Source organism: Convolutriloba macropyga, chromosome 9 (genome assembly GCF_964194025.1).
Source record: "Convolutriloba macropyga chromosome 9, txConMacr16.3, whole genome shotgun sequence".
NCBI classification, from domain to species: Eukaryota; Metazoa; Xenacoelomorpha; order Acoela; family Convolutidae; genus Convolutriloba; species Convolutriloba macropyga.
In genome coordinates, this window is record NC_134476.1 from 60,763,619 (window position 1) to 60,786,188 (window position 22,570).

The window sequence follows — 22,570 nt, forward strand, 5'->3', positions numbered from 1 at the left end:
CTCCCGTGGCTCCCGCCTGCCAAAACGCAAATTTATACTATTTTTGCAATTTTTTCAAGCTTTTTGAAAATTTTTGACATTTTTTGAATTTTATCAGCCTTAGGTGTCAAGGAACCTCCTTTAGGTTTTAAAAATAGATTACTGCGTAGTTTTTAGTGGTATTGTAATGGTTTCAACATTTTACCATCACGAATTTTAGCATTTTTTTGACAAAACGTGCAATTTTTTTTCAAATTTTTGACATTTTTTTCCTTATTAAGGTCTTTCCAGACCCAGGGGCCAGAAAACATCCTATGGGGTTTGATAATAAGTTATTGACGATTTTTTTATGGTAATGGAATAGTTTTTTAATGGCACAAATTTAAGCCATTTTTTGATAAAACTTGCTTTTTTTGAAGTTTTTGAAATTTTTGGTCGTTTTTTAGATTTTTTCAGCCTTAAGAGCCAAGGAACATCCTCTAGGGTTTGAAAATAGGTTTCTGATAAATTTTGGATTAAATTGAATGTCTTGCAATATTTTAAAATCACGAATTTTAGCATATTTATGATTTTTTCTGCCATTTTTTCCCAATTTTTAATGATTTATAGTCATTATTCAGGTTTTTTGAGCCTCAAGGGTCAAAAAGCCTCTGTTAGGGTTTGATAATAAATCATTGGAAAAGTTTCAAAACTTGTTGGAATTTTTTAAAAAGTTATTTTTAAAAGTTATGGGAAAATTTTAAAAATTTTTTTTAAAACTTGCAATTTTGTTTTGAAGTTGTTCGTAATTTTTTGTCATTTTTCTGTTTCTCTAGCCTCAAGGGCCACATAATTTCCTCTAGGTTTTGATAATTTGTCACCGCATAGTTTATAGATGTAATGGAATATTCTTCAAGATTTTAATATCACGAATTTAAGCAATTTTTAAAAAATCTTTGCAATTTTTTCAGTTTGAATTTTTTCCGGCAACAGAGCTCCTGGGACTCCTCCAAGGTTTGATACTTAACTGTTGCATAGTTTCAAGAGATAATGGGATTGTGATCAACATTTTTATTACTACAGTTTTAGTAACATTTAAAAACTTTAAAACTTTTAGTTTTAAAGTCATAAAATTTAAACTTTTCAAATTTTTGGAAAATTTTTATGTTCCAAGCGTATGGATCCTTATGAGCCAGTGAAACTATTTCAGGCTTGAAACAGGGGTGCTGGATAGTAGTCTCTTGAGGCAATGAAATGGTTTTTAAGATATTGTCTTGAATTTTAACAAGATTTTGTTAAAATGTGCAATTTTCAAATTTTTTCAATATTTTTTTGTCTTTCTGAGTTTAACGACTATTACTGGCCAGCGAAACTTTTCAAGTCTCGCAGATGGGTTACTTGACAGAACTTTTGAGACAAAAATTGGTGATGAGTTTTTATTGCGGAGTTCAAAACCTTTTTTTTGAATTCTGCCTTTTTCATTTTTTTTCTACATGATTTATTAACAAGGTTAGAAAAATAGAAGTTGCAGTGTCACATCAGTCATAGAAGATACTCCTGTCTCCTTCTCTCTTTTTCGGTTGAGGTTCCTTTCCTTCTCTTTCTCGTTCACGTTTTATCTTTCTCTCTCTCTCTCTCTCTCTCTCTCTCTCTCTCTCTTGGTTGATTCCCCACTTCAGCTGCTGTTATGTGGCGTAATGTCACCATCTCTGATCCTCATTATCAATGAGTTATAGTTGACATGTTTTTTAAAATCTTAATTGATCTAACAGGCGCTTTTGAGGAAACCATTTTAAATTGCTCTCAAAAGCAATTTGCAGCAAATATATTAACCCTGTTTGTCTTTTATGCAATTTTTCGGTTGGCCGACTTTTCGTCTGACTCATTTGTCTTTCGTATTCAGGAACGGGATAAAGAGGTAGCGCCCTGAGGACTCTAAACCGTTGCTAGCTGTTGACAAAGGCAACCGCTCGCCGGTCGTTTGAGAGCAATTCGCCCGACCTTAGTCGGTTATGTTTCATGTTTTTGTTTTTCCCAACTTCCGCTATCTGAAACCGTGAAATTTAGCTAAATGCTATTGTACATTGTTAGGCTTTTTTTGTAATAGGATCCAAAATGACAACTTTTACGTGTAAACAGGCTACCAGGTTTCCGTTATTCCATAGTTTTGTCAAAAACATCCATTTTTCAAATGTTACCCAAAATTACTGACAACTACCAGCTTTTAGGACTACAATATCTAAAGTTATTCCAATTATTTCACAAATTACCCAATACATACACAATGAACCAGACTTGCACTAGTTTTTCTTAATTATTTTTAAAATTCTAACGAAATTCGCTTAATTTCAAAAAATATTATAAAAACGACTTTTTGGGAGAAATAGATTTTGGCAGAACTTCGTATCGATATATAGATATCTTTTCCAAAAACAAATATTTGGAACTACAATTTTGTAGTACGTAATAGGTGATGCGTAATTATCCTGCTAATTCAAAGGTAATGATTTAACACCAGCTGTTAACGTAGTTTGATATGTGTTATGTTCACTCACGATATTTTGACTTGTTTATTTTGCGGTTTTTTCATTATATACTTGAAAGATGATATTTAAAAAGTATTCGGACAACATCGCCTATCTTGCATACGGTAAACTACTCTAAATACTCTTTTATATATATTGTGTTACTTGGAGTTTTTTTAGTTTTGGAACCGAGAACAGAAACATAGAAAACTGTATAATAAATGAGTGCTTAAATCTGTTTGACCAATAAGCAACTTAACTTTATTTTCTATCTATTGTCCCGATTTTTGCTTTTGGGGTCTAAATCACTTAAAAGAACGTTAATGTGGAAAAATTTAATGCAATTTATTAAATGTTGAGAAAAGTTAATAACATTAATTTTACAATCTCGAGATCTGTGTGAATGAATTCTCATTTTCGTAGCAGAAAAAGTAAAAAAAATGGCGGTGAGCGAAAAGTGACCCGACGTAAAAGTAAGCCGACATAAATATAAGCCGAAAATTAAGTAATAGTTATGTAATTTTTCAGAAATAATACATAGTTTTTCTTTAAAATAAAGATTGCGTGTGTTTTTGATAAACTAAGTCATTTTTCAAGGCATCAAGTGGCTGCGAGCCTCAGCGAACTGTTGTCCATAGTCATGAATGTCACCTGTGAGTTGTATGTAGTCCGGAAATTGCGCTAGTGACGATCTATGATAGCGCTATCTCGGAAGTTTTCGGCTTACTTGACCTTTTTCAAAACTCGGCTTGTATGCCTATCGACTTGCTTGACAGCCACCCAAATTTCAAACTAGGTTGCTGGATAAAGTTACTTGTTAATTGCTCGCGAGAGGATTTCGAATAATTTTTTAGTTATATTTTTGTTCAAAGTTTGAAGCAGCTGAATTCAGTTCGCCGAAGTTGGTTTTACTAAGTCAAAGAAAAGTGCGCAAATATTTGGCTAATTTTTTAAATTTTAAGTCTCAAGCAGGTTACAGTAGAATACAATCGGCTACGTTTATTTTGTCTAATTTCACAAAAGAATCAATTGAAAATGCAGCTGACTGTTCTAGCGTGACTCGTGAAAGATGCCGCCAAATACCTATCGTATTTCATCTATTACCTATGTACCTATTTAGTTTATTATCATTTGTTGTTTCAGATTTGTTATTGAATTTGGACGAGTGCGTAGACTCTGACTGAATTGCTACTTACATTATTTGGGGAAACAAACATCATCTAACTGTTCTGCATTACAGAATGACTTCGCCTGATTCTTCTGTTGCCTCACCTCAATTGGAGTTGTTTGTGTCAATTGGTTTAAGTGAACAGAGGGCGAAAGAGACTCTAAAGAACAAACAATTGACTGAGAAATTGGAGAGTATTGTTCACACGGCTACTAAGTTGGCATCTAACTCCACCATTGGTAAGGAAAGACCTCTTGTTACTGGTTGTATTACTTCTTACTAATTTTACTTTTCCGTGAATTTTGAAGTTTTGCATTTTGAACACCATCTTAATAGCTATCGTCAGCTACTCAAATTGCTATTGCTAAGGCGCAATCCTTTTCCTCTTGATACGTTTCAACTTTTAATTTTTCGTTCTACGCCAGTCTCATGATTTTCCTGCTTGACTTCTGACTTACATCATTCGATGTTTTAGCTGAACTAAATTAAAATTTCATTCAAACAATTTACGCAATCTAGTGAATACGGCCATGGTCAAATTAGCAGAATCAAATTAAATAGGATCAACGCCAGTCACTAAGTTGTTGGGATATCGATATTCTGATCCGGAGGAGGGCACAAACGGAAAGAATCCAGAAGTTCATTAGAGCGAATGCTGATTCGTATTAGCATTGGACTTTGTAGTCTTCAGTTTAGAAATTGAGTTCTGTATAATTCTATAGTCTAAATAAAGCTGCACACCAAATTGGAGCATTTTTTGAAAAACGTTGTCATTTTGTAGTTTTTCTTTTCTGTTTTGTAATTTTCTGTTTCATGACTAACGCCCAGGGGTTCATAGGTGGATAATAACTCCTTATACACTATACACTGATAACCCCATATACACTATGGTACCCAAAAGCTACGTACACCTGATGATTTTTTAAAAAGCAATACAAACGTCAAATAATATAACATTTTGAGTTCAAATTTGTTCTCTAATAATGCGTCATTTTGCCTTTAGCTTTCTTAACGTCTAGTAGACGGTTTGTATAGTTTTCATACAGGTTTCTCACGACGTCTGCGTCAATTTCATTCCAAATTTCATACTTTTTCTCAATTTTCCCCAAAAAACTTACTGTTTTCGTAATCGTTGCTTCCGAATCACCCTTACATTTTCAATAGGACTCAAATCTGGACTGTATGCTGAGCATTCCAGTAGCTTCCCCTCGTTTTCTTGGAAAAATTGCCGATAATCTTCGATTTATACACACGAGCATTATTTTGTTGAAAAATAATTTCCAGGAAATGCATTTTTTCTTTGTAAATTTCAAAATTTCCAAATAACCGACAGTGTTTGGCTTGTTTGGGCACCTAACATACATTTTCCGTCCATCTGATCGTATTGCACTCCAAAACATAAGTGATCGTTCGTCCGAACTTAAATTTTTTGTTGGTTTTTAAGAAATCTCGTTCCATTTCTTCAAAAAACTCTACCAATTCCGTCGCTGGAGATCCGCACCGTCGTTTCATTACTAAAAACAACATTCTACCAGAAAGAGAACGGATTTTTGAGCATAGTGATGCACCGATTTGAACGAAAGCACTTGCTTTTCTTCTTCAAACTGACTTTTTTGCAGCGTTTATTGAAAAAACGCTTTATTTTTGAGAATTCGTCTAACTGTGCCTCTGGAAATTGTATCGTAGCAAGAAAAAGCGTTATAAGCCACTCTAATGCGCTCCAGTGAGGTTTTAAAATCTTTCAAAACATCGGCAACTAACTTTTTTCACGATTTTTTGACAATTTTGGGGGTCTTCCGCTCAATTTTTGAGCCTCGAAACTGTTATTTTTCAAGGACAGTTTGTATGCACACTGTGCACTGTATCTTGATTTCAAGTTGAGTTGCTTTTATATTTTAGACGATGAAAATCTGATAGTTCGTAGCGTAACAACTTGGCAAACGGTGAATGAACAAAGCGGCTTAACCATCTTTTCTGTTTAAGCGGAGAAAGTGAGAATGAAATTTCTCTTAAAACTTCTAAATTCACACCTTTTTTCACGCCTTAGCACAAATCATGCTCATGAAGCACGGATCATGCTTTAAAAGGAGAAATCTTGCTGTACGTAGCTTTTTGGTACTATAGTGTATATAAACATGATAATATAATAACCATAAACATGGTACTATAATGTATATAAACATGGATTGATGTATCGCTTCTTGATAGTCGAATAGCTTGTGGCTACTTTGCTCTTTTTTTTTGTACACAGTGAGGGCCAAGTAAGTTCTAACTAAAGCTTTTTTAACATTTTGTCATTTTGTCTTATTTTTCTAGCTCAATTCGAGAGCTTACCTGAAAGTTTAATGAACAATGAAATTCTTCTTTGTTGTTGTTCTGAAACGATTTGGTCAGTGATATCAGTGTTGAAAACTTAGCGGATCTTAGTTTTATCTCTATAAATTTCCCTGTCCTGTCGTATTTTTCGACGACAGCTTATCTCCTTATTTGATAGTCGGTTTAGAAGTTGCCACTTTCTCAATTGTTTCTTTTTCGGAAAAATTTAACGCCCAAAAGTTAGGCGACAGCACTGAAGACTTAAAAAGGAGTGTTCTTTTGTACCGATGACTTTTTTTTCGATGGAATAAATTGACAAAATTGTTCACGATCAATGTTTTTTTTAGAGCTTTGTTTAAAAACCCACATGCCTACAGTATTTCTTGTGTTCTGGCATATCTCCCGGTTAAGCAATGGGAACAACTTGTTTTGTTATGTGAAATGAAGCCAGGTGCTTTTGCAAGATCTAAACAATTTGTGAACTGCCGAAATTGTTTGCAAGTAATTGTAGGGCGGCAACTGTTCTTGAATTGTTTTCTGAAAACAAAAAAGTGATGTTTGATAATAATCCGATGACTGTTCATGTATCTATTATAAGCGTTTGCTAACAGTGGTGTCACAGCAATAGGATAATAATTTGTGCGATCTAGTCTCTCTCATCTTTTGAAAATTGAAGCTGTTATCTTTCCTGGAGACAGAAGCTGTTAAAATATTTTTCTGTCAATTGTCTAGTGTGTTTTAATTAGTCCATACAGATCAAATAGAAAGTGTACACTTTTTGTTAGTTTGCATCATTTAATCAAAAAAAACCTGTTTGACCTTGCCGATTGGACGTTATCTAGGGGAACAATAAAGGAGAACAGTTCTTTTCCGGGTTGCTAATTTAGCACAAATCATGCTTATGAAGCACGGATCACGCTTTAAAAGGAGAAATCTTGCTGTACGTAGCTTTTTGGTACTATAGTGTATATATACATGATTTGTCATTGTGATGAATCAGATTTTGTTGTTGAGTTTTTTTCTCAGTGGATTGATGTATCGCTTCTTGATAGTCGAATAGCTTGTGGCTACTTTGCTCTTTTTTTGTACACACTGAGGGCCAAGTAAGTTCTAACTAAAGCTTTTTTACCATTTTGTCATTTTGTCTTATTTTTCTAGCTCAATTCGAGAGCTTACCTGAAAGTTTAATGAACAATGAAATTCTTCTTTGTTGTTGTTCTGAAACGATTTGGTCAGTGATATCAGTGTTGAAAACTTAGCGGATCTTAGTTTTATCTCTATAAATTTCCCTGTCCTGTCGTATTTTTCGACGACAGCTTATCTCCTTATTTGATAGTCGGTTTAGAAGTTGCCACTTTCTCAATTGTTTCTTTTTCGGAAAAATTTAACGCCCTAAAGTTAGGCGACAGCACTGAAGACTTAAAAAGGAGTGTTCTTTTGTTCCGAGGACTTTTTGTTCGATGGAATAAATTGACAAAATTGTTCACGATCAATGTTTTTTAGAGCTTTTTTTAAAAACCCACATGCCTACAGTATTTCTTGTGTTCTGACATATCTCCCGGTTAAGCAATGGGAACAACTTGTATTGTTATGTGAAATGAAGTCAGGTGCTTTTGCAAGATCTAAACAATTTGTGAACTGCCGAAAATGTTTGCAAGTAATTGTAGGGCGGCAACTGTTCTTGATTTGTTTTCTGAAAACAAAAAAAAAGTGATGTTTGACAATAATCCGATGACTGTTCATGTATCTATTATAAGCGTTTGCTAACAGTGGTGTCACAGCAATAGGATAATAATTTGTGCGATCTAGTCTCTCTCATCTTTTGAAAATTGAAGCTGTTATCTTTCCTGGAGACAGAAGCTGTTAAAATATTTTTCTGTCAATTGTCTAGTGTGTTTTAATTAGTCCATACAGATCAAATAGAAAGTGTACACTTTTTGTTAGTTTGCATCATTTAATCAAAAAAAACCTGTTTGACCTTGCCGATTGGACGTTATCTAGGGGAACAATAAAGGAGAACAGTTCTTTTCCGGGTTGCTAATTTAGCACAAATCATGCTTATGAAGCACGGATCATGCTTTAAAAGGAGAAATCTTGCTGTACGTAGCTTTTTGGTACTATAGTGTATATATACATGATTTGTCATTGTGATGAATCAGATTTTGTTGTTGAGTTTTTTTCTCAGTGGATTGATGTATCGCTTCTTGATAGTCGAATAGCTTGTGGCTACTTTGCTCTTTTTTTGTACACACTGAGGGCCAAGTAAGTTCTAACTAAAGCTTTTTTACCATTTTGTCATTTTGTCTTATTTTTCTAGCTCAATTCGAGAGCTTACCTGAAAGTTTAATGAACAATGAAATTCTTCTTTGTTGTTGTTCTGAAACGATTTGGTCAGTGATATCAGTGTTGAAAACTTAGCGGATCTTAGTTTTATCTCTATAAATTTCCCTGTCCTGTCGTATTTTTCGACGACAGCTTATCTCCTTATTTGATAGTCGGTTTAGAAGTTGCCACTTTCTCAATTGTTTCTTTTTCGGAAAAATTTAACGCCCTAAAGTTAGGCGACAGCACTGAAGACTTAAAAAGGAGTGTTCTTTTGTTCCGAGGACTTTTTGTTCGATGGAATAAATTGACAAAATTGTTCACGATCAATGTTTTTTTAGAGCTTTTTTTAAAAACCCACATGCCTACAGTATTTCTTGTGTTCTGACATATCTCCCGGTTAAGCAATGGGAACAACTTGTATTGTTATGTGAAATGAAGTCAGGTGCTTTTGCAAGATCTAAACAATTTGTGAACTGCCGAAAATGTTTGCAAGTAATTGTAGGGCGGCAACTGTTCTTGATTTGTTTTCTGAAAACAAAAAAAAAGTGATGTTTGACAATAATCCGATGACTGTTCATGTATCTATTATAAGCGTTTGCTAACAGTGGTGTCACAGCAATAGGATAATAATTTGTGCGATCTAGTCTCTCTCATCTTTTGAAAATTGAAGCTGTTATCTTTCCTGGAGACAGAAGCTGTTAAAATATTTTTCTGTCAATTGTCTAGTGTGTTTTAATTAGTCCATACAGATCAAATAGAAAGTGTACACTTTTTGTTAGTTTGCATCATTTAATCAAAAAAAACCTGTTTGACCTTGCCGATTGGACGTTATCTAGGGGAACAATAAAGGAGAACAGTTCTTTTCCGGGTTGCTAATTTATTCAATTTTTTGTTTCAATTTTGTTTAATTTTTGTTTAATTTATCCTAATTTTTGTTTCACTGTATTTCTTAATTTTAAGATGACGCCTCCCTCACATTTTAAAAAAAACACATTTTACTCAATTTTCCTTTAAAAATCTGGTTCTAGAATGCCTTCGGCAGTTATCGCTTTTCCTATTGGTCTTCCTGGACGAATTTTGCTGCCATGTTATCCTTGACTGTTTTTCATTAGTTTTCATAGCTATCTTAAAGTTTTTTGAATTTGAATCACTTCTGGAGAATTGTTATAATGGTTTTTGCCTAGCAAGGCTTTCCCACGATATGATTGGTTTGTTCAACTTTGATAGCCTCAAAGACTTTTCTCACACATGACTAGTCTAGACAATAACGTTAATTTCACGCTCAGTGAAGCGTGAACTAAACTGTACTGAAAGGGGGAAGAGTTGTTAAGTGTGAGAGCGGTTAGCTGGGATTCCTGTTTCGATTGGGATCTCTTTCATGACAGCATAAGTCTCTGTTCCAATCTGATATGGCTAAATAGGCCATGGGTTGTTGTGTTGTAAACTTGTTTGTAGTTGTCTCACCCAATCGAGCACAGAGTTGTTAACCGGAGCACACTTTAAAGAGGGGAATAAAACGACTACGCAAGAAGTGAAGGAAATTTTGAGTTGTTGAACTGTAAAAGAAAGTTTTATGTATTTCTGCTTCACATAACTTCTCTTCTCGTAACTTCATGCAATAGTGACAGTTGATGCAAGAATAATAGTGCAGAATTTTTATTTCGCAACTCACCTGATGTTTTGCTTCAATTCGACGGTTCTGAAAAATTGAAACTAAGAATATGTCGGAAGCTTTAACTGAATGAAATTATTGAAAAGAGAGAAAACTCTGATTTGAACATGCAATTCTTTCTTGAGTGTTGTAGGCATCTGTGACCTAAAGTTCTAAGTCTCTATTTATGTTGGTTTTTAAATGGTCGAAAATGTCAGCTGAAGTGAAAAGTTTATTTTTTTTTACAAAATGATAGTTAAACTTAGTATGTCGTTGTTCTGGCTAGCCAGTCAGTAATCTACTATCTTGAGAGTTCACGATTTAGATGTATTGTTTATGAGCAGTAATCGTCTTTCTACGCAGAATATTTGCTTTCACTGTTTGCTTCACCGTTTTGACTTTTCCAGTGACTTTTATCACGCTTGACCTTTTAACTTTTAGGTGGTCTAAAATGCTCTCATTTATAATTTTAAGCGGCTGAACTCAATTATTGGCAGTTTGCTACAAAAAGTCAAAATGAAAAATAAACTGAAATGGGTTTCATTTTTACGACTCGAAGTGAAGTATTGTTTTTTAATCAATTTTACTGTAGTGAATTTAGAAGCAGGAAATGAAACACCTGAACAATTATGCAGTGGTTGGGTGCTGCACAAAATTAAAAAGTGGAGCGAAAAATGGGTGGTTTTTATTCTATTCAAACCTCTGTAATCGAGGGCAATAAATTGAGTTATGAAAAAGATATCCGTAAGTGAACAAGGTTTTTTCTTGAAATGCGGCATCCAAATGTTTTTGGTTGAGAGGTTTGGTTATGATATTCTGTTAGTCTTACGGTTGTTTTGATAGTGGTTTAAAGGTTTCTGTTAATTAATATGAGTTTTACGATATCGGAGGTGTTTAGCTTTTTTGCCGTTTCTTAGGCGATTTTTTTGCCTTCTGTTTTGCCTAAAGTGGGATTTGAATATTTTCGTTTATTACTCAAGCAGTTTTTAGATACCAACTGATTACAGTTTTGTCGACATAACGGTTATTTGTGGAAAAACAGGACAAAAAATCTTAAATTCCTATGCCTATTATGACTTGCTTCTTGTTTTGCAGAAATTGTAACACTCGCTTAAAGGAAACTTTTTGGCTCTGTGTCCTTGTAATATACAAAAATTCATTAATTTATAATTTTATTGTTTTTATGAGCTTATTTTGTCATGAATTGACTTCAAATATTTTTAAGAATTCCTACGAGTTGTTTTAGTATGTACCAGTTTTTTCAAGGGATATTTTTTCACAGAGACGACTCCTCTAGTAGCTTATGGAATTCTTCAGACATTTTAAGCTTTAAATCGTAGTATCTTAAACCTATAAAAACTTAGTTTGAAGCCCTTGAGAGAACTTTTTGCCCCGTCATCAAGCCACGTTCTCCCTCCACCCCATATTTCCAGACGTTAATCGGTTTTATTTAGGAACGAATGAAGGTCGAAAACAGAAATAAACAGCAAAATAATTGATATTTGTTATATTTTTCTAATTGAGAGAAATTGCTTTTTTATATTTCGGCAAATTGTTCGATCTTCATGATCTCCTTATTTGTTAATGTGGTTTGTAAATCATCGTCGAGCAACTAAATTAATTCTGTCTTTCTTTCTAAAATGGTTCAGAGGGCATTTTGTTGTAGAAACATTTGGATCACTGAAAATCTTAACCTAGATCCAATAAAAGTATTTAACGAGAGTAGGCTTCTGTGGGTTTTTGGGTTGCCAGTTAGTTTTAAGGATCTGCTCACGATTATTATACCGTATTCTGGAACGGTTGCTTTGTCTGTCCTCGTGATTTTTATCAGTTTTAACCTTTAATCACTTCTGTTATTAATCGTGGCGAAACTTCACTAGGACAAGAAATCTTAATTTGGTTACACGTGTCAAAAAATTGTTCCCTTGTTTCCCAACTTTTCACTTGTTCGGATTAGTTATCATGGGTATTTAGTTATCATGGAATTGTTTTGACGGAATTTTTGCAAATTTCACATTTATCGTTTGTGATATGACGGTTCCCTTTAGGACGAGAACAACTAAATGATGGTTTTACTTATCAAAAAACCTTAGTTTAGTACCTTATTTGAACAAATTTTTGTGTTTCAAATTTTTTGGTTCACGTGCGGCAATTTTTCAGTTCTAATTTTAATTTTATTTGCAGTTGATTTTCTCTTTTCTGAGGTTTGAAAATTGTATTTCTAAGTTTGACCTGGATCTAAAATCCGTTGCTGGCCTCAATTTTTAATTCGATTAATTGAGCATGCTTCAAAGGAAATTTAGTGAATTGAATTGAGTTCTGTAGCTTTCGCTGAATTTGTGTGGCCAATATCATTTGATACTTCGTATGGCTTGATCATATAGGCAAATTTACTGATCTGAGTGAGATTGGGTCTTTTAAGATATTATTTGGCTATCCCCGAGTGCACATGTTATGTTGCTAATATGTAGGTGTGATAGTTTGCGACGGGGGTTAATACCGTAGAGGGAGGGGGCGGGTGCAATAAGGGACAAATATCCAGTTGTAAAATGCTTCGTGGCCATACTTATATATTAACTACAACAGAGCATAAAGCGTTGACTCCATTGGATAGATGATATTTTGTCATTTCAGACAAGTCCCAGGGTCAGCTGTTGTATCACTGTGCCACTAAGTTGAAGGACACCAGAAGTGTAGACTGTGTGCTGCCCTACATTGTGAACCGAAAAGTGACCTCTGAACTGCAGATCAATGCTGTTCAGCAATACTTCCACGACAACCCCACTGGAGATCTCAAGTTAGTACTCACTGCAGTCTAGGTGTAGTTGTAAATATGATTATTAAAAGTTATTAACTAATGTTTATTAAAGAAATTTAATACAAGAACTCGTTTTGCTGGAATTATGAGGAATTTCATTCCTCTGTGACTTGTTTAATAAATATAATGTTGATGATGTTGATGCTGAAATTATATTGACATTCTTTTGCTCAACTCACGTCACTTGAATTTTATGAAATGTTTTAAAAGAATAAAAATCAGTCCTTGGAATAAAAAGGATTTTTTTCACTCAAAAACTTTGTACACATCAATCAGCAATTCCCGATTTTGGATCTTATGCAGACTAATGGTTGCAAAATAATGCAGAATTATGGCGGAGTTCATCTCTACATCAAAAACCGTCTGTTAGGATATAGATCTAGCCACCATTAGACAGTTTCAATCAATTTACATCCAAAGGTGATTTGTTATCCGTTTATGGAATGATAAAGAAAAAAGAATTTATTTGAATCATTGAATAGAAAATTAACACGGACAGATTACGGGGTTAACAAACCTTTTGTTTCGAGCTGCCCAAAAGAGAAATTAGCATACAGCTAGTATCAATATAACACAAAATTAAGGCCCTTTGGAATTATAATTTTAAGATTCGAAAATCAGCTTGTTTAACTCATCATTACATACTAGATTTGTTTTGATTTTATGACCGAAACTTTAAATTTCTTTTTTGTAGCCTGATTCATATTTGCAGGAATAATTCCAATAAACATTAGTTTAATAAACAGCAGAGCTCTTATCGTTCTGATTGAATATCCTACTAGTTAATAGCCGACCTCATCTTCTCAGCCGGCTATTATAGCGCTCCTTTTTACAATTCGAAGAATTTGAATTGTATTGGGGCGCTGTCTTTTTTTTTAAGATCTGTTCACACATTTTCATGATTTTTGAAGTCAAATTGGAGTAGTGATTTTGGTCACGCCGAAACAGGAAATGGAGCGAAAAAGCGAGTGGTTTTGCGGCGTGAAATTTTTTCGCTCTAAATTTAAAGTAGAGTGAGAAAACGGTGTTTGAACAAAAATTCGCTTTCTCGCTAGTGGTTTTTGTTCACATGCGGCAATTTCACTTTTGATTTTTACTGTTTTTCGATTTTTCGGATCGGATTTTCTAAATGGTTTTTCCAATCCATTCAAAGTCTGTTTTATGTCTAGTTTTTTTTAGTCAATGAAAATTCTTTGAATTGTACGTCAGGACTTGTCCTGCTATGTTTTTTTACGTCGTAGAACTTTTTTTCGCTTTACCATTTTGACGCTTTTTCGACATTTTGCGTGAAATCTTTTTGACTTCCGTAGGCTAGTTTCTCTCTTCTCTCATTCTGCTAAAAGTGAATTTGAACATCAGTTGTTCAGCAAAGCAATTCAAAATGCACAGAGTCAGTATAAAAAATTGAAGTCAGAAGTAGAAACGGGATAAACCCATAAAGCCCAATTTTAGATGCCCGCTATTTGAACGTCGTTCCTATAAGTCTTAGTTACCATCTCTTATGCTTATTGGTGTTGATAGTAGCCCCTGTAGCCTCTCTCTAAGAAACAGAAGTATGTTCAACTAAGAATTTCCAATGTTTTTGTACAAACTTTTGTACAGAAGTATGTTCAACTACGAAATTCCAATGTCTTTTTTGTACAATGTTTTTGTACATTCTTTAAAAAATGTTTTTGTACAATTTTTTTTTTCAATATCTTCTATTCGTTCAATCCCAATCATGCTTATTGGAATCAACGGCGGCTATTTTCCGGCGATCTGCCGGGTATGTTTCTAGTTGTTCTCGCCGAATTATTGAAACTGAATTAATCAGTACAGGACGACTGAAAGGTGAAATTGATTACTATTGATTGCTTGCATTACAAACTTCAAAACCTCATCAATATGCAACTCATAGACAGTTAAGATGTTATTTTTTAGAAATAAATCTTCGGACGCATCGAATTTTCCTAAAGTTTTATGAGTTTGCTACAATTTTAAGGTTTTGTTTTGTAATTTACAGATAGCTTCAAGCAAAGATAAACTACATCAACAGTATACTAATGCTCCATGATGGATGATAGGATTAATTTTTGTGTTAACAGTCAATCAATTGTTTTTCGAGGAACATAGTGTCTTAATTTTGCAATAATGCCGCATTATTTAGGTAATTGTTTTCTCACATAGTCCGGTTTAACATTTATCGTTTCTTGGTTTAGCTTAAATTGCGTGGGCGATTCCGTTTTTGTATTCAAATATACAGTCTTTTCCAGATTTGGAACAAATTTGTTTTGTTTTAACCAATTAGTAACAATGTTCACATTGTCATTAATGTATTCCTGTGAACATCTTATAGCTTCTATATTTGTATCATCAGCAAAAAGTATAGTATTAGCATTTTGCATACAAGGGGCAGGTCATTGATGTTAGAGGAGATTGAAAAGAGCAGATGTCCTAGTAGTGAACCTTGAGGGACGAACAAAACTGTCAATAACTCAGCTACCAAAAACAAATCGGAAATGAAATTAAACACAAATATTACGTACTCGTTTAGATTAAGTACATTATAATACTGCTTTTTGATAACTGTTAGTAATGTTTTTCACTAGTATGTCACATCGGCCTTGTTTCAATCCTTTTATCATGAATACAGCAGTCTAATATACTCATGAAGATTGTTTGCTGTTTAGCGTGGACCAATTTGAGGAGTGCTGTGGAGTTGGAGTTGTAGTGACCAATGAGGACATCTCAAAAGCTGTTGCCATTGTCATCCAATCACACAAGGACAAGCTGATAGAGGTAAAAATGAATTTACTCGGATTGGTTTCGAGGTTGTCGTCTTGAGCTCTCAAGTGGCAAATTTGTATGAAAATTTTAAGTTTTTAATTATCTGAAGGGCAATTAATTTATCAGACACAATTTAGTCTTGTACGCTATTGATCAAAATGCATACTAGTTTATCAGCATATAGTTTGTTTCAATAATGTGCAAAATAATAATTGTTTGAAAAACTCTGGGTGGGAAACTCATGATGTAGGCAATTGCATTTCAGTGCTTCTCTGTTGAGGTGAAGCGCACCTACGTTTTGAAGATTTTTCAACTCCAGGGGTGATCTTTGAACTCTACATAGAATTTATGAAAGGTCGCTTGCGGTGCAACTTTGTGGCAACATCGTTTACTTCGAAGCAGTTCTTGAGATATTAGCACCGAGACCAATAATCTCTAACTTCCTTAGTAGAAAATGAGATTAGCAAATTCCTGGCAACTTGTGGACTGGGAAGTTGGTTGGTTTGTTGGACTTGGCTGCGATGCATATAATTATCCTCACTGTTCTTAGGATGGATGGTAGGCCATTGATCGCTAGGAGTTGGTGCAGCCCTTGTAGCTGACAGCCTTGTCCCCATCACAGTTGGCACTTGGGGGTTTTAGTGGCCAACTGTACATTCTACGAGTTTGTCCGGCATGCATTAGTGCGCCTTTTGACCATAGCGTAGGCACTGAAAGCACTGCATCACATGGAAATGGAGGATGGCAGGGCATGGCTATGACTGATGTCAGAAATTCTTCGGACTGTTGTCTCCACTCTTCACATTGTCACGTGCGGACCCGGGGGACCTTTCCAGGTGCATCCTGGTCTTCCAGTGCTTCGCGTGTGACCACACGAGCCGTTTTCTGCCTTTTTGGCTTTGCTTTGGACCCAGCTAATTGTGACCGGCTGATACACTTTATCGATTGCAGCCTTTTTCTCGTCTAGTCTTGTTTACTAGGTCTGTCTCCCACTATAAATCAACTCGTCCGACTATCAACCTGTCCAACACCGACTCTCAAAAGTGAAGCTGTGGTCATTGGTGATAGGTGAAACTGCCTGACACGTGAAGAAGTCCTTCTCGAATAGGGCGTCACTGGGTTTGGTTTTTGGCCGCGGAAGTTTATTGGTTGTCTCTCCTTATATTGTAGGTTTAGCTTTAGTTGATGCGTTGGTGTTGTTTTTGTGGAGGTTTGTTTTGAGTTTCAGTTTTAAAACGATATCACTACTCAGAGCTTCTAAACTCGTCTTGTGAGGTTGGAAAATTATTGATACTACTATGATTGGCTCATAGAACGAAATAAATTGAACTGCATTTTACTGATTCTTCCGATATAATGGTGACCCTTATATTATTATAGCTGTTACACTTTAAGCTTAGCGTAGCTATATTGCAGTGCTCTTGGTTTTTGTTACTCGAAGAGGAGTATTGGTATTATACAGGTTTGTTTTAGCTGAAGCAAGGTTGTTCATGACTTGAATTCTGGCTTCCTTCTATTCAAATATTTACCTCCGTTTTTGAAATTTGACTTCTGTTTTTAAACTTTGGACTTTAACAGTTGCTTAGTTTTTAATGTATATTAAATGGGAACTCTTGGTAGTATTCAAGGAGAAAGGTAATTTTAGAATTTTTGATCCCATATAAGTCCCTACTTCTTATCTAAAATACAGAACCCTACCACTGCCTACTTAACCCCCTTCTTACCCATGCCGGTCTACCCATCTCCCTACCTAAAAACTCTCCCCAAACACACACACACACACACACACACCTATCTACCTGCCTACACCCCGCACGCCGCACCTATCTACATCCCCCAGCTACCAGTACGTACCCCCACCTACATAACCTTGACCCCCCTAACGTTCCTGCCTGCATTAGTAACTAAAAATTGTGTCTGGTTTACGAGTTTTTGATTGTTTTTATCTCTTTCGATATTTGTGAATTAGGTAATGTTAGTTTGTTTATATCGCACCACTCTTTGAGTCGTTCCAGGTATTCTACCGGCTATGTCTTTTGTTTTCTGAAGCTCTTTTCGCTTTACGTTTGTTCTAGAACATTCTTTTGCTTGAATTCGGTGCCTTTGTCACGCTTAATTTCTTGCATTTTGCGTGACCTAAGATATTGGGATCTGTTGCGTTTGTGCCCCCCGTACGTTATGTTCCCCCCATTACAGGGCACGTGCCATCACATAATAATTAATTATGTAAAATTATGACACGTTTGTCTGGGGAGTGTAAATATTATGCACCCACTAAGCTGGGTGGGCACAAGCGGAAAAGATTCAATTATTGCATGCATTCAGAAATTCTGTTGCCAAAACAAAACTGGTTTTAAGATAAATATTAACCAGGGACTGGTAACCGAGTGGTTATGCTTCAGACTCTTATGCCGAGGATTGGAGTTCGAACCTCTCCGTGGTCAAAAGTTGTTGCATCCAAAAATGTTCTGAATGGTAGAATTAAAGTTTTTTAGGTGGCCGTGATAACTGTTTTCCAACTCATTTCTGTATTTGTTTCTATTTGTTTTATACGGTACGAAAGTCAATTTTGCAGCTAGTCCCGCGATCTGAGGCTATGTTGTTAACAGCCGCAAAGCGATGGTTGGATCTATTATTGGCCTTCTCTTGGTTTTTTCCACAATCCTAATGTTTTGGTGGTTGTTTTATTGGTGCTGTCTTTTTCTATTCTCACTTCTTTTGACTTTCCGATGGCAATGAGAAGTTCAATTAGAAAGGTGATTTTGATCACGACAGAGCAGTAAAGGGAGCGAAACAGCCAGCGTCCGACAATTTGACTTCTATTTCTCCTGTTTTTGTCCGCTTTTTAACTAATGGGTTCAAAACTTTATTCATGCTTAATTGTTCTGCTTGATTTCATCGAATTTTAGTTAATGTTTTATATGGACACTGTTTTTTTAAAATGAAATATCAATGAGTTTTTGTTTTGCCCGTTTTTATATTGCTTTTTGATTTACTGTTTCATAGTATTATCAAAGACTGGCCTCATTAGACCTCTTATAGGAGCTATTTAATAGTTTCAATTGATAGATTTTCAATTCATAAGTTTTCAATACTTATTCAAAACTTGTTTTCAAAAAAATGAGTATTTTTATTCTTGCTCAGTTTTTGTTGTGGAGTTATCACTTAGTCTCATTAGCGACTGGTTGTAATTTACCGTTAATGCTCTTTTGGATTTTGATACTACTGTTTTCACAAAATATTGGAAATTTTTTGGCGTTTTGTGTCAATTTTTTGTACCTTTCATTGTAATATCACTCGATCTGATTAATCATCAGATCAATCATTGGTTGCTAATGAAGCTTAAATAATCAAATTAATTGTTTCATTAGAAATTCAAAGCTCTCTATTACGCTGAAACAGGTTGCTCCTTTTTATTGTTTGTTTGATCTTTTAATTGAGTCTCATTCTTAGCAATCGTAATTGGGAGCCAATAAACAAAACTAATTTTTGATCGGATTTCATAGCAGTTTTTTATCACTATTTTTTATTACTTACTAAACGAGTACATTTAATAAACTAATCTAAAAAACAGTCGTTGCTTTTATTGAGGATTTTAATGTGTAGTTTGTGTTTTGTCTAACCTTGATGCCACTAATTTTTAAAAAATGTCTGGTTTTTGCTGAATTTCAGTTTTTGCCCATTTTGCATAGTCTAATCTTGATTTCCCAAATTTAGTTGTATTATGTAATCATATTAAGGACGCGTATTGTCAATTTTTATATACTGTGTTGTTTTTACTGTTGGTTTTTGTAAAATGAAATCTCTAAATTGATTCAAAGATTTTTGTTTTTGTTTGAGCATACCGAATCATGTGCTTTGTTAACTGTCGTAGTTTGTTGTTTCTGGGAAAATTTGACTGTCAGGCCCTTATTTAATTCCATGCGTTGGATCTTAATTGAGTACATTCTTTACAATCAAGGAATTTGAATGGTATTGGAGTGCTGTCTTTTTTTAAACATCTATTCTTTCATTTTCAGTTTTTGAAATCAAATTGAAGTGATGATTTTGGTCACGCCGAAACAAGAAGTGGAACGTTGAAGCAATATGTTTTGTGGCTTGAATTTTCTGTGCTCTAATTTTTAAGAAGAACGAAAAAAAGGTGTTTGTGAATTAATTCACTTTCTCGCTTTTGTTCAAGTTCTGCAATTTGACTTGCTTGCTGAATTGCGTGCATGAGGTCATTTTCCACGCCTATTGGATAAAAGTTTTTGGTTCATTTGCGTGATGAAGGTTTTGGTCCCGTGCGACTTTTTTCACTGTCAAAATGACTTTTCTTTACTTGAATTCAAGGAGATATGGTCAACTGAGTGTGTGGCACTCTAATTGAAGCTTATTTTAGAGCAGTTAATAGAAACAGCAAAAAGTTATGCAGATTCTTAATCAAAACGATTAAGAAAAAGATTATATATTTTTCTTTCTATCTTTTCTTCTCTATCTGTTTTATTATCGTTTCGAAACTGCTAATCTACGAAACTGTCGCGGTGATTTTCTGGCAATCTGCCAGCTATGTTCGTCTTTATTTTCCTAAATGTTTTTCATAGTTAGTCAATATCTGTTGTTAGATAGCTCTTGTTTTTACTTTTGAAAGTGGGGTTTTGGCTGTGAGCTTAGGAGCGGTACCACTACCCAATTGGTCAGTTGATTGGAGAAGTGAAGAGTAGAGAGAGTAGGATGAAGTGGGCGGATGGGAAAGTGTTGAAACAGACTGTGGACTCTCAAATTGAGACACTGTTGGGGCCAAAGACAGAAGAGGATATGGCTAAGAAGAAGAAGCCAACAACCACAACTGCAACAGCTGGATCTGGCAAAGTAAGTTTACGCAGAGAGGTTCGATTTAAATAACACGTGATAATCAGCAGAATTAAATTTTACTCATGTGTTGATTTGCATATACTCTTAATATACTCTTAATAGGCATGTGAGGATCTTGAAGAGTGAAATAGTTCCATCTCAAATATAAAGGCAAAAAGTTTTTCTCGTTTAAATTGGTTGACAAAGAACCTTTTCCTTTTGCGCGCAATGCTAATGCTAAATTTTAGTAAACACTGTGCTTTATAAAATTTGTAACTGAAGCGCTATAAGAAACAATATATAGATACGAAAACTGCAGACATATCTTGGACCAATCGTTACCATTAAAGGTACAGTAATTTGGGGTATTAAATTGCGTTGTTTTGTTACGTTTTGACTCGGCATTTCTGGTATTCAACAAGTTATTACTAAAAGTATTCACAAATTAGAAAACAGAAAATATCCAAAATTAATAAATTATTTTACTCGTTGAATTACACAATGGTAACAAAAGAAATACTGGTAAGATTAAAAGAGCAAAATCAAAAGATTAAACCGATCGATAAATCCCGGTCATTAAGTTGCAGTGAAGTAGGTTGTCTGAGTTTAGAAGAGCGGTTGCTAGCTGGCTTTACTATTAAGCTTAATAGCCTTCAGTTTAGGAGCTGAATTAAGTATACTTTTAGTATAATTCGCTGCCAATGAATTCGCGTCCATTGAATCAGCACGTGCGTTGTTAGCTTTGTTAGCTCGCTAAGCGAAATCAACAAGCAAACAAGAGAAAATTACAGAAGCTTACTGTTTTTGCGTCCTGTCTGTGGGACTAGACGAAGTGCCTAATATCCGGTGAGATTGTTCCTAATACCCCCCCCCAGCCCAGTCTGTCCCCCAAGTTTTCTGGGGCGGTTTGCCTGTGAAAACAATCGTTTTACAACATACAACAGTCTCTGTTTGTTGGGGTAGTTTCCAAAGTTAGTTCCCCCAACCTGTGGTTTTTTTTCAAAATGAAATACAACTTAAGAAATGCAAATTTCGACGAGAGTGGTGCAAAGCAATTAGAGAATGTAGGCACACAAAGTGAACCACAAAATCCTGAAACCAGCGAAGACATGCATACGGGTTTGACCCAGGAGTTGCAAAATGTTTGTGTTAAAGAGTTTTTTCACTTAGCTGCAGGCACAATTCTTTTTCTGCCAGATACCGCAGATAAACTCTACAGAGTTCAAGTACTAGAAAACTGCGATCAGTACACCAAAGTAAGATATTTTGGTTGGGGGTCAGAGCACGACGCTTGGTTCAATACAAAATCAATTTGGGCGTACTCAAAATACAAAGAGCAGTTGTGCAGCCGTCGGAAAATTAACACAGACCTCTCAAATAAAATAGACAATCTACTGATCTCCTGTGATTCAACTGATTCCAGTCAGTTGAATAACTCATTCTTTGAACGTGTTGATCTCTCAATAAAGTCAGAAAGTAACAAATTGCCAGAGGTGTTGACAATATTGAGTTCGTACGTGCCAACCTGTCGCTTTGTTCCTATCAAATTCAGAGCAAGACGGTCTCAACTGCTATCAGGTATTCTTCTTGAGTGTGTTGAGGCTCCAGACAATGAGACAAATTGGCAAAAACTTTTTGCGGTTTCAAAATGCGTTATACGTGCTTGTAACCGCGGAGGCAAAAAGCAAAAGCGCAATCAAGACCAACGTCTCGCTGAACGTTTTGATCGTTGGAACGCCGGTGAATATGGGAAGCTTTGGTCAGAAGCTGTCTCCTTGAAACAATCAAAAAGACAGAGAACTAACAACATTGAAGAAATATCGGTCAGAGCGAAGACGTTGTGCCTACAAGGCCAATTTGGCCGAGCTGCTAAAGTTTTAGCTTCTGAAAGTCTTGCACCCGATAAAAAAGCTACATTCAAAGCACTGGAAAAGTTACACTCGAAAGAACCCATACCTGATGTCAGTTTACCTGACGATATTGCATCCAATGCGTTCCAGTTTAGTGAAAACGCAGTTTATGAACAACTTAAGACATTCAGCAAACACACTGCAGCCGGTCCCTCTAAGATGTTTCCAGACCATCTTCAGCACGCAGTAGACTGCACTGCATCTGATCGGTCCGAGTTTGCACTGAAAGCGATAACAAAGTTTGTAAACTTTGGTAGTAGGGGTCTCTTTCCTGTTTTTATTTCCAAAGCACTCTGCTGC

General features: G+C 35.3%; 1 protein-coding gene across 1 annotated transcript in view; it reads left to right on the forward strand.

The window, feature by feature from the left end:
• The first annotated feature begins 3,630 nt into the window (after positions 1–3,630).
• LOC142345912 (glutamine--tRNA ligase-like) overlaps positions 3,631–22,570 on the forward strand; it is a 94,390-nt gene continuing 75,450 nt past the window's right edge. The window contains exons 1-4 of the mRNA XM_075398362.1: positions 3,631–3,890; positions 12,578–12,740; positions 15,431–15,539; positions 20,181–20,378. Of these exons, the coding sequence (XP_075254477.1) occupies positions 3,725–3,890; positions 12,578–12,740; positions 15,431–15,539; positions 20,181–20,378 (636 nt within the window). The 5' untranslated portion in view covers positions 3,631–3,724. The remainder of the gene's footprint in view (positions 3,891–12,577; positions 12,741–15,430; positions 15,540–20,180; positions 20,379–22,570) is intronic.